General features: G+C 35.2%; 3 protein-coding genes across 11 annotated transcripts in view; all 3 read left to right on the forward strand.

Annotated features, from left to right (window-relative positions):
• Positions 1-7,215, forward strand: part of LOC109174995 (pentatricopeptide repeat-containing protein At4g19890-like) — a 40,212-nt gene extending 32,997 nt beyond the window's left edge. For 2 of the 5 annotated variants that reach the window (XM_019324248.1, XM_019324246.1), the window contains exon 4: positions 6,361-7,070. The gene's annotated coding sequence lies outside the window, so the exon portion shown is untranslated. Of the gene's footprint in view, positions 1-6,360; positions 7,071-7,173 lie in introns of those variants that run through there. The other 3 variants (XM_019324250.1, XM_019324247.1, XM_019324249.1) reach the window with 3 other exon arrangements.
• Positions 939-6,238, forward strand: LOC109174994 (pentatricopeptide repeat-containing protein At4g19890-like). Of its 5 annotated transcripts, none has more exons than XM_019324240.1 (4): positions 939-1,070; positions 2,799-2,959; positions 3,696-3,759; positions 3,927-6,238. In XM_019324240.1, the coding sequence occupies exon 4, from the start codon at positions 4,002-4,004 to the stop codon at positions 6,147-6,149; it is 2,148 nt and encodes a 715-aa protein (XP_019179785.1). In that variant the 5' UTR covers positions 939-1,070; positions 2,799-2,959; positions 3,696-3,759; positions 3,927-4,001; the 3' UTR covers positions 6,150-6,238. The 5 variants fall into 5 exon arrangements, with proteins under 5 accessions (XP_019179785.1, XP_019179786.1, XP_019179788.1 ...); XM_019324241.1 differs by having other exon boundaries at positions 941-1,070; positions 3,911-6,238; XM_019324243.1 differs by having other exon boundaries at positions 941-1,070; positions 3,917-6,238.
• A 14-nt stretch (positions 7,216-7,229) lies between the features above and the next one.
• Positions 7,230-8,390, forward strand: LOC109174979 (F-box/kelch-repeat protein At3g06240-like). Its single transcript, XM_019324226.1, has one exon. It carries the CDS (start codon positions 7,230-7,232, stop codon positions 8,388-8,390), a length of 1,161 nt encoding a protein of 386 aa, XP_019179771.1.
• The last annotated feature ends 4,325 nt before the right edge of the window (positions 8,391-12,715 follow it).

The raw sequence follows: 12,715 nt of genomic DNA on the forward strand, positions 1-12,715 counted from the left end.
AAGGGAGTGGAAAGACTAGGAAGAAAGAAAAGTTTTAATAAATAGGAATAAGGGTCAAATAGGCCATCGAACTACACAGGATAATGCAATTAGACCATTGAACCTAAAAAACCAACAATTAGGTTCCTAAACTAATCAATTTCAAACAATTCTTCCAATTGCAAGGTTTCCAACAGGTCAACAGGTCACCATCTCAAATTAATTATTTTTTTAAAAAATAATTAATTTTAAATTTTGTTTAAAATAAAAAAACATACCCCGGCCGGAGACAACCGTCTCGGCCAGTCCAGTTATTTTTTTTAAAAAATATTTTTTTAAATTTAAATAATTAATTTTAAAAATTTATTTTTAAAAAACAATTAATTTGGAAGGATGACCTGTTGACCTGTTGGAAACCTTCAAATTGAAAGAATTGTTTGAAATTGGTTAGTTTAGGGACCCAATTGTTAGTTTTTTAGGTTCAGTGGCCTAATTGAATTATTGTGTGCAGTTGGATGGTCTATTTGACCCTTATTCCTAATAAATAAAATATATGAAATTACCTCTTTATCCTTAAATTTAACAGTTTATGGATGAAATTTTTAACGGAGGACCAAATTGGTTAACATTTTTAAAGTCGATGACTTAATTGAGTAAGAAAAATTGTCAAGGACTAAATTGATAATTTTGCAATAGTCGAGGGACCATTTTGGTAATAAACTCTTATTATTATTTAGAATAATTTTTTTTTTGAGAGGATTATTTAGAATAATTTAAATATCTAAAATTTAAATAAATTTAAAATTTTAATATAATGTATTAATATTGGACACCTATTTTTTACCCGCATAAAAAAATATTAGTATTAGTATTATAATAAAATCAATACTATCAATACTATTAAAAAAAAGAGTAAATTTCAATATTCGTTTTCTTCTGATTAGGGCGTGTTGCTGTAGAGAAAGCACACAAATTACACCAACTCATCCCCACGTCCTGTCGAATTGTTCAGATTTCTATTTCCGTTTGAAGCTGCTGCTGCCGGAGGCTGGTGGTTGTCGTACCTGACATACTGTTCCTTACCCGATTTTGTAAGTTGTCTTCTGATTTCACTTCAGTTTGGGATTTATTGAGCTTCAATTTTGTTTTGTTTTGTTTGTTTAATGTCATATATCTTTGTGAAGTGGGAAAGTGTTGGTGTTTCTTCATTTTGAGATCATTAAATTTGTTCCATTTCGTGAAAATTTCCCATACATGAGCTTCTTTATACATTCATCAGTGGAAACGCAAGACTCATTGGTTGGTTAGTGTAATAAGAAAACTTAGGATAATACTCTGAAACTTGAATGTGCTATATCCAGGGTTGTAAAAATCGGTCTAGCCTCTAGACCGTGGCGATTTCCCCCCTAGGCGCTTGCCTAGGTTACCGACCGCCTAGGCGTCCGCCTAGCGCCTAACTCGGCCGATTTGGCCGCCTAACGTCTAAGTTAGTCGAGTTAACTCGTCAATTTCGGTCGAGTTAACCTGATCGGCTCAGCCTATTTTTTTATTATATATGTGTGTGCGCGCGCGGGTGCATATATATATATATATATATATATATATATATATATATATATATATATATATATATATATATATATATATATATATATATATATATATATATAATATGACATATATACACTCGTAGACTAGTTTGATACTTTGTATCTTTGGATGATTGAAGTATTTGATTATTTCTAATTTTTAATATTGTTTTAATATATATATATATATATATATTTTTTGAAAACCATTATTTTGATGTTATGACTTATGAATTATCATTAATTCATTTATTTGGATGTGTTATTTGATTAAATGTTGAAAACAACCTCATTAAATTTGTCAAACTGCAAGTCTACCACTGTTTTTTTGGCGCCCGCCTAGATTTCGCCTAGGCACCGCCTAGACCGTCTAGGCGGTAGGCGCTGTCCGGGCGCCCGACTAGCGCCTAGCGCCTACTGCAACCATGGCTATATCATCAATCATCCTGTATCCCATCAATCCAGGATTATATTAGGCACAGTGTTTGGTGGACTAACAACCTCTAGTTATTCAGTCCAACTAGACCACTTAATAAGCCTCGTCCACTTGCACCACTTAATTAAGGCCCTAATATATAATATACAATATATATTATTAGGGAAAATCTTACATTGATTTGCTGATTCTAGTGTTTTTTCTCATGTTATAGTATGAAATCCTCAATTGAGGATATAGCTCCCATAATGTTAAGATTTAAAGAACCTGTTTATTCTGCATTCATGTAGGTAATTTTCATTGCAGAGCATGAATTGTATACTGGCATTTTATAATCATCCAATGATTCCAAATGCAAAAATTAGTTAATTAGCACAATCAGAAAGTTGCTGCACAATATCTTGTAACAAGTAATTGACTTCCATAGTTAGTATGCTTACCCTGAACTTATGCATCTCCCACATGAATAGTTTTTTTCCTGTCTGTGATACACACACTACATTGTCTTGGTTAGCTATAATTAAGCACACGCAAAGAACAAATATAAATCTAATTATTCATCATGTATGAAGGTATTGGTTCTGGTAGTCAACAATTTAAACAATATTTTCAATTCTCTTAGGAACTGCCAACAATTAACCCTCCCAAAAGACAAAACAGAAGACATGCTTGAGTGAATTATATAATCAATTTTGACCTTCAATTGTGGACTTTTTTTGTTTGTTCGTTTGTTTGTTTGTTTGATTCTTATGTTTCTATGCTATTGTCTACTGACTATTATTCTCACTTGTTAGACCTCAGATCTCCATTTTAGCCCTGCTGACCTCGTTCCAAATTTCCAACGCTTCAAAGGACAACAGCCAATGCTCCAATAGTCTGATAATGAGTTGACAATTGTGCTTTCCTCCCGATCTATGCTTCAGGCAAGCCACGACTAAGGCAAAATAGCAATAAGGTCAGCCATAGAACTTTCAATCTCTCTCACTTTAGATCTGTCTGATACAAATCTTTATATTTTCAATCTGCGAGCCTCAGTTTAATGTTTGAGTTTTGATGCTTCATTTTTTTTAGACCTGTCTGTTCAGTATTCACCTCATATATGTTAATCTGTTAGTCTATTATATATTGTTACTCCATATTATTTAAGTATTGTATCAATAACTTTTCCTTTTCATCCTACATGACACACACATCTGCAGATCTGTTCGGTTTGAAAATCCAGATTTTTGAAATTATATGTAAGGTTTTCCTTTTTCAAGGTATGCCATATCCCTATGCCATGCATGACCATTAATTGACTGGATTTCATAGTAACAAGATTTTGAAAATAGTGTCAGATACTTTTTGCTTGACAGTTTCTACAAAATTTTGAGAAGATATATTATGATTTGTGTATCTTATAAGAGTTTGGGTGAAACAAAAATATTTCAATTTAAAGTGTTGTATATATACACTTAAAGAGCATATAGATGCTTGAAAAAAGTTGAAATAGCAACCCATCATTTAGAACATGGAAGGAAATGTAGGTTCAACAGATGACGAAATTGAGCATGAAATTGCTGAGTTAGATATATTCGATTTGGGTATATATCAATATCACTTATTTACTTATTTATTTAAAAGTTAATTTCTCATAGACTTATAGTTCATTGTCTAATTATTTTAAAAAGTTTACATTGATTTGTTTTTAGGTTTATCAAAGACTAATTTGGAACCTATGATTGATTAGTCGAAGTGTAAAGTTCATCATCAAGGGTAAGAGGTTTTGGGTAAATATACATTAATTTTCTTATTTTAGTCATTTAGTTATCTTTTCAAAATATTATTTTTTAAAATAATTTTTCAATTAATTTATTTTTAGTTGTATTGTAATATTGTTAGGTATTATTTATACATTGATTTATAGGTTTAGCATTTGGCAGGACCACAGGAGTGCATGACAACATAAGAGTTGAATATCTTTGAATCCATTTTTGTTGACCTGTTGAAGTTTGTTCATGGTTCTGCTTGCGTTCCATCGTCTTCATTTGCAGCTCAGAGTTTTTTCCACTACACTCCTCGATGGCATCTTCCTTGCCAAACCCAAGCTCACATATTTTCACACTCAAACTGATCTTTACTCAAACCCCATTACTTTTTCCTCGTCCTCTTCAGAGCACAACTCTGTCATCCAAAGAGTCTGCTCTCTGGTTTATGAATCTTATAGCAATCAAGAAAATACCCATTTCAAATCCTTGTTGCCAAAACTAGAACTGCCTTTGGATAGCGAACTCTTGACTCCAGAACAGTGTATTACTGTTGTGGCTTCTTTGGCTGATGAGGCGGGCTCAATTGCTGCCTTGAGTTTCTTTCATTGGGCAATTAGATACCCAAAATTTAGGCACTTTATGCGGCTTTACATAGTTTCATCGATGTGTTTGATTAGAAATGGGAATTTTGATAGAGCCCATGAAGTCATACATTGCATGGTCAAGAATTTTGGTGAGATTGGGATGTTGAAGGAGGCTGTAGATATGGTTTTTGAGATGCGGAACCAAGGATTGGTTTTTAGTGCGAGGACTTTGAACTGCATTGTAAGTGTAGCTGCTGAAACGGGGTGTATAGAGATTGCTGAGCATGTGTTTGATGAAATGTGTGAAAGAGGTCTTTATCCAGATTCTTTTTGTTTTGAGTCAATGGTTGTTGCTTACTGTAAATTAGGGAGAGCTATGGATGCAGATAGATGGATGAGTGCAATGCTGGAAAAGGGTTTTATTGCGGACAATGCGACTTGTACATTAATTATGAGTGTGCTTTGCCAAAAGGGGTTTGTGAACAGAGCATTTTGGATTTTTAATAGGTTAATTGAACTAGGCTTGACTCCAAACTTGATAAATTTTACTTGTTTGATAAATGGGTTGTCTAAGCGTGGCAGTGTTAAACAAGCGTTTGAACTGTTAGAGGAAATGGTTGGGAAGGGTTGGAAACCCAATGTGTTTACTCATACAGCACTAATTGATGGTCTTTGTAAGAAGGGTTGGACCGAAAAGGCATTTAGGCTTTTCTTGAAACTTGTGAGGAGCGATAGTTACAAGCCAAACGTGCATACATATACAGTGATGATCACTGGATATTGCAAGGAGGAAAAATTGAACCGTGCAGAGATGCTTCTGAGTAGAATGCAGGAACAAGGGTTGGTCCCTAATGCTCAAACCTATACTTCTCTCATTGATGGGTATTGCAAAGTGGGTAATTTCACTCGTGCTTATGAGTTGATGGAAGTAATGAAGAAAGATGATTTGTTGCTTACCATTGGTACATATAATTCAGTAATTGATGGACTCTGTAAAAAGGGAGAGGCTCGAGAAGCATATAAATTATTAAAGAAAGGACTGGAAACTGGGCTATCTGCAGATTTAGTTACATATACCATTCTCATATCAGACTGTTGTAAACACGCTGACAGTAGGCTAGCTTTTGCACTTTGGTGTAAGATGGTAAAGTTTGGTATCAACCCTGACATTCATACATACACCACGCTAATTGCGGCACAATGCAGGGAAAAGAGGATGAAAGAAAGTGAAAAGCTTTTTGATGATGCAATTAAATTAGGTTTGGTTCCAACAAAGGAAACTTTCACGTCCATGATATCTGGATACTGTAGAGACAAAAATATCAGTTCTGCAATGAAGTTCTTCCAGAGCATGGGAGAATATGGCTGTGCACCTGATTGCGTTACTTATGGTGCTCTGGTTAGTGGTCTTTGCAAGGAGTCTATGTTGGACGAGGCTAGAAAACATTATGACACAATGATGGATAAAGGAATTTCCCCATGTGAAGTCACACGGTTAACAATAGCTTATGAGTTTTGCAAGAGGGAAGAGCCTTCCACTGCAATCGTCCTCTTAGATAGATTAGATAAAAGGTTATGGACTCGTACAGTTGATACATTGATCAGAAAGCTTTGCAGTGAAAAGAAGGTTGACATGGCAGCGTTGTTTTTCCATAAATTGTTAGATAAATGCCAAATTGTTGATAAAATAACTCTTACAGCGTTTATGACTGCATGTTATGATAGCCAAAACTATGCCCTTGTTTCCAATGTAAACAAAAGGATTACAAAAGATAATCTTTGCTCTTCTGTTTTGCATTCCCACTCAGATTGACACATTCCATGGAAATAATTCTTTCTCTGGGAAGAAATGAAATTGGCGGACTAGAGAAACAAGGAATTCAATTATAGGGGTCTGGTCCCTTTCCTAAGCTTATAGAACGACATATGATTAACAGTTTGGTAAGATTTTTTTATTATTTGTTTGTACATGATCACCATCAAATCATTTATTTCTACCATTGTGAAGATTTTATGCTTTGCAGGGTTCTCTCAGATGTTGTTTGGAGGTTTAAATGACAATTATTCTCAACAGTTAGTTCTATAATCATTGGAATCCCATGAGCGTGGCCGCAGGGAAAGAGAAGGGACACTGAGGCTTTGCACTCAATTCAAGATTTCAAGTGACACCATCAACCTTGATGCACCGGCCTCATGAACACTAGGTCATTTGGTCTGCTAAGGAAAATAGCATCTTTATTACAGTGTACTTGCTTGATAAAACACATGGAGTACTGTACCTTGCAGCATCTTGTCTGGTAAGCAAGTATGCTGTACCTGAAATCTGGAAGCACCTCATCTAGCATTGCTCTTTCTCTCACATGGTATGGAAGACCATGGACATGTGGGGCCAGTCAACCTCTTAGCACATATTTTTTGTAGTTTTGAGAACTGAAACTGTTGATGACTGGCTTAAAAATACATGCTTCTTTGTTTTTTCTTTTGGCTGTGCGTCATTGCTGAGATAGCTTGGTGCCATTGTTGATGTCAATGGACTCAAGGCAATGAGTACAATCGGGATTTACACAACTTTTTTTGTGTAATTACTCTATTTTGATGTATATGTACTGAATTGGAATGCCCATGCATGCCCTTTCTTGGTATTGTTGCTCTAGAGCTTTTGGTTGCCCCTAGGGCCTAGGCTTTGTACCAGATTTCCCATATTTTAATGAAGTTGACTTCAGCTTAAAACAAACAAGTCTTTGTCCTTCATTAAGTTTTTCATTTTTTATAGCACATAGATCTAGTACAGGGTGTCAAGGATTGCATTATAGATCTAATACTTTGACTTTTCCCAGTTTACAGTACACAAACAAACCTCAAGCAATCACAGAGCCAGCCAGAGCTTTGATGCATGGCAAGTGCAGAGCAGAAGATGGATGAGTTAGCTAACAAAGTAGAAACCAGTGTTCATCTCCAAGAATTCCCAGATCTCCCACAAGAAATCATCCTTGATATTCTCCTGAGGTTGCCCGTCAAGTCACTCCTACGATTCAGGTGTGTTTCCAAATGCTGGCTTTCTTTGATCTCCAGTCCTCAATTCATCAAAACCCATCTCGAGTTTTCAAAGAAATTTGGGCCCAAACGGCTTGCTCTCATGGCCACCCGGTTTGGTCAACCCGAGATCTGTTCTTCTTACTCCATAGTTTGTGAAAATTCCTGTATTGTCAGAGTAGTTGAGCTCGACCGCTTTCAGAAAACTGCCGATATACCTTCGCTCTGCATTCTGGGTTCCTGCAACGGATTACTGTGTCTGTTGACCTCCTCGTATAAACTCTCGTTCTGGAACCCATCCACGAGACAAACAAGCATAATAGACGACCCAGGTTATGAAATTAAGGATGTTGGGTATGTAACATATGGATTTGGGTATGATGAGTTCCACGACGATTATAAACTGGTGAAGATATTGGGTTCCTCGCCTCCTATTGATGATCCCGACGGCATGTTTGAAAACACCGTTATGGTTTACAGCAGAAACGCCAAGTCTTGGAGAGTGATTCCGGGTTTTTATTACAGTGAAAACTTTCCCCATGGTAATGGAGTTTTTCTCAACGGAGTTGTTTACTTGGGAGGCAGTAGTCTCAGGTGGGGTTTTTGTTCGGAGATTTATGCGTTTGATTTGGCCACGGAGACGCTTCGGACCATAACACTACCAGACAGCTACGAAGACCAAAGACCCTTTTGGAGATTAGGCGTTTTGGGTGGAAATATTCTGGTGGCCTCTTGCCAGTGCTCTCCCGAGACGTTGCATATATGGGCGTTGAAGAACTATGGCATGGCGGAGGAATGTTGGGGGAAATTGGTGTCGTTTTCATTGGATTACGATATCAGCATTTCGCCTGTGTTTGTGACCCAGAATGTGGATGAGGTTTTGCTGCAGTATGATCTGGACAAACTGCTTTTGTATAGGTTGAGAGATGATTCTTCGGCGCTGATTAAAATGTTTCCTCCAAATAACCATCTTTTGGTTCAAATGGCTACCTACAATGAAAGCCTAGTTTCATATTCCTGATTCTGCTGTTCATATGTACAGCGTTAGTACGATGTGTGTGGTTTCCATTCCATTTGTACAAGTTCCACCTTTTGTTTGGGGAAAGGATGAGTATCAATCGTTATACCATGGACTGAGGGTTCACATTGCACTATGGATCCTGGTTCATGTGTTTGTGTTTTGTGTTTTGCGTTATGAAATTCTGTACTTTATGTATGAATTTTGTACCTGAAACAAATTAATAATTGTGTTTTATGTTATGACTTTATGTGTTTGTGTTGTGAGGTTTTATGCCTATGAACACAAATTGTGTACTTAAATCATATTTGAAAAATAAGTAAATATATAACATGTGTTGTCTTGTGTTATAATTTTATGTCTTGTGTTATGAAATTTTGTACCTTATGAGTATGAATTATGTACCCGTCTTTTCAACCTAGCTGGGTCCATAATGTTCTACTATGTGTCTTGTGTTGTGATTTTTTTGTGTTTTGTGTTATGAAATTCTGTATCTTAAAATATGAATTCTGTACTACATTGTTTTAATTCATGGTCCGTGATATAAATTGCCGATAAGTATATTCAGTTAAGGAATACTACACATCCTTTTAGTTTATATTCCATTTTTTACTCTTTGCTTGTACGGTTTGTTTTAGTTCCTCTAAAAACTAGTGTGGATCATACAATTATTCTTTTTTATCTTTTATTAATACAATCATGAAACATGTTAAGAGTAGAGTTTTACTCTATAGAGGTCCCCATGTATCATTTTCCTTTTTTGTTTGTGTGTCTAATATAATGCTTCTTGTTCAATTTCTGATTCACTAAAAGTTCTTAATTTTTTATTTTTATTTATTTATTTTTTTTTTAAGGAGCTATTAAGGAGATACTCCCATCATGGTTTACTTGAAGGTAAGGATTAAGTTCAAACTTTTTACTAAGGTCTGAATCATTCCACAAAGCAATTAATAGATGCAATAGCAGGTGGCACACTAAATAGCAAAACCCCAACTTTAGCAGGTGGCACACTAAATAGCAAAACCCCAACTTAGGTTTAGGTACTAATTGAAGAGATGTCTCTCAATTACCAATGGGGTCCTCATGTAAGGCTGAGATTATCCCAACAAAGATAGCATTGACAAGATGATATGAGAATCCAAAAAATTATTGTTTATTTTGGTAAGTTGTCCATGTGGCTAGCAAATTTGTCCCATAATTTATTATTATTATTATTATTATTATTATTTTATTATTATATTATTATATTTATAATAATATAATAGGAAAGTGAGAGAGATTTGCAAGGATGTAGAACAAATAGTAGAGAATTTGCAAATTTGATGGAGGATAGACCCCTTTTGCCTTATCTATCTAGGTTTAGAAAAGAGAAGAAACACAATCAATTCAATAAATTTCTAGAGTTATTTAATCTTCCTTTTAATTTGTTGGGGTCATAGCATAGATGCCCAACTATGCAAAATTCTTGATGGATATTTTAACCAAGAAAAAGAACCTAGAAGAGTTACCTATATTTACTTTGACTAAAGATTTCTATGCAATTTTACTCAACAAGATCCCAAAGGAAATAAAGGACCTAAGAAGTTTTACTTTACCCTGTCATCAAGGTTATTTGTATGTAGAGAAGATTTTGGCTGATTTGGGAGCTAGTATTAATTTAATGCCTTACTTTCTATTTTAAAAATTAGGGTTGTGGGAGTCTAAACCAACCTGTATGAGTACTCAATTGATTGATAGGTCTATTAAGCTAATTAAGTATCCTAGAGGCATTATTGAGGATGTGTGGGTCAAAATAGATAAGTTTATTTTATCTATGTTAAGTACCTTGTGCTCAGATGACACCTATGTGGATCTCATCGAGGGAAGGTCACAGGATCAAACCCCGGTGGTGGGGTATTGACTCTTTAGGCTGCAACATATTGAGAAAGTATAGAACAGATAGTGATAAGTGCTCAAATGCACTTATTTATGTTAGGAACAAGTGTTATGTTTGAAAGTTAGTTCTCTAATTCTTTTTATTTTCTAGACTTAGGAATATTCACAATGTAAATCTGAAAGCTTCACTTAGAGGATGAGCTTTACTAACCGAAAAGTTAAAAATCGGAAGGTAAACTAAGTTTGAAAAGTAACCTTGTTAGGAACAAGTGTTATGTTTGAAAGTTAGTTCACCAATTCTTTTTATTTTCTAGACTTAGGAATATTCACAATGTACATCTGGAAGTTTAACTTAGATGATGAACTTTACTAACCGGAAAGTTAAAAATCGGAAGGTTAACTAAATGACCTTTTGGAAGTTACTGTGCTATAACCTTCTGAGACTAAACTATCCTAAGGTTACTTTTAAAAAATAGAAACAATATATGGCTGAAAATTTGAGCAAAAGCAACTTGTGCAATACACATTGGTCATTATACTGGTAATAGACATTTGAATTTGTTCCATCCAACATACATATTCAAATAGGTCTATAATAAATACCCCCATTCGAAGCTGAATGATGTGCTAGTCAACTGAAAGTTGTTAAGAGAGAAAAACATACGAGAATACAAATCCACGACTAGTGAGAGAGAAATCTCAAGAGCTAAAACTTCATGTTGGAGAATCAACAACTCTTGTGTGATCAACCAACACTCTCTACTTTGAGAAGTAGAAAGAGGTGGAGTAACAAGTGGTGTATACCTGTGAAAAACTTAAAGACTTGAGGCCGGCTTTGTGATCAAGGCTCAAGTTCTTTTCATTGTATTAAAGTGATAATAGTGCAATCTTCATAGGAGTTATAAGAGAAGAGTCGAGTAGGCTAGATTTGCCCGAATCACTATAAAAATATCTCCCTCTCCCTCTCTTTTATTTACAAATTTTACATTAAGCATTAACTAATCAAACCTAAAATTTTACAAGAGTAAAAATGTGCAAGATAATTAAAAAGGAGTTAAAATATTTCTGCCGTGTACTTTGTATTAAATTCTAAATTTTGAGTTCAAGTTTTCTTGGATATGAAGGTTTTGATTTGTTTTAAAGTTTACAAGTCTATTCACCACACCCTCTAGACTTGTAACCCAACACCTTGGGACCAACAATGATACTTCCAAATCACTCTTTTTTTACTTTCTTGACATCTCAGTACCTCGAGAACACACCTTTGTGCCAATATGACTTCATACACATCAAATTGAGCTCTAAATTGCCCTTTTTACCTTCAAAATACAAAATTGTCAAAAGTAGTTCCTCTTCATAATATATCACATATTTGGTCATTTTAAGCACATAATTAGCAATTCTAATCCAAATTTGGGCAATAAATGTACCATAAAAGTAGTACAATTTAACACTCATCATTAAGCTTGCCTGATAAGCTCAACAGTTCTAGGTTTTAGGATTACGACCAAGAATTTTAAAACCAACCAGAAAAAATTAATTTGAATCGATAAGTCGACAACCTGATAAGGCAAGACTGAAATTGAATGGGGTAACTCGATACGATTGACATCCCTACTTGTGATAGGGAATTGGGGTTTGGGTTTAGGATTCAATTAGACCTAGGGAGTGGAAGTTTCAAGAGCAAAGGAAGGGAGTATGGATCGATTGATGGAGCAATGTTTTTTTTTTTTTTTTTTTTTTTTTTTTTGGGGGGGGGGGGGGGGGGGGGGGGGTAAATATAAAGGATGCAAATTGGACTAGGGAACAAAGTTGGGGAGGGAGGAGGGTTGAGGTGCAAAGGAAAGTGTGACACCCCGAAAATTCAATTCTTAAATAGAGTTAATTATGTAATTAATTACAAATCTTCCTTGTGAATTTCCCTTCCAATTTCATATTTAAAAGTCAGAGGACTTAAATTGACCAATCCCTTGGTCAATTGGTTTAGTCAAAAGAAAATACCTTGAGCTTTATAAGTTGTACCTAGCCTTTTTTTTATGTCTTCCTGACCTTTTTAATAAGGGAGGGCATACTAGTCCTTTCACCCTTACTTGGCATTCAAGCCTTACCCTAACAAGACTATACTTCATTTCCTACATTTGACAAGAAAACACGAGACTCTCTACCTTCTCTCTAGAGGTGTAGCTTATTCTCCAAGCCAACCAAATCTTTCTTCAACCTTGCATGAAAGTTCTCCAAGATTCCACCTTTCCACCATCAAGACTCTAGGAAGGGTAAGATCTTAGCTTAGATAGTGTTTTTAGTGGGTTTTACCTAATCTTTATCTAAGTGTTGGTCTTCTTTGTGTGGTTTGGTTGTGTGAGAAGACCTTGTTGAGGAAGAACTTCAAGGAGAGGTTTAGGAGGTTGAGGAAGTGTTTTTTAGACTACAAAGGTAACCCATGCTCTACAAAA

The sequence above is a fragment of the Ipomoea nil genome, unplaced genomic scaffold (assembly GCF_001879475.1).
Source record: "Ipomoea nil cultivar Tokyo-kokei standard unplaced genomic scaffold, Asagao_1.1 scaffold0679, whole genome shotgun sequence".
Classification (NCBI taxonomy): Eukaryota; Viridiplantae; Streptophyta; class Magnoliopsida; order Solanales; family Convolvulaceae; genus Ipomoea; species Ipomoea nil.

Coding starts and splice junctions, on each gene's coding strand:
- LOC109174994 (XM_019324240.1), top strand. CDS start 4,002: ATGGTTCTGCTTGCGTTCCATCGTCTTCATTTGCAGCTCAGAGTTTTT.
- LOC109174979 (XM_019324226.1), top strand. CDS start 7,230: ATGGCAAGTGCAGAGCAGAAGATGGATGAGTTAGCTAACAAAGTAGAA.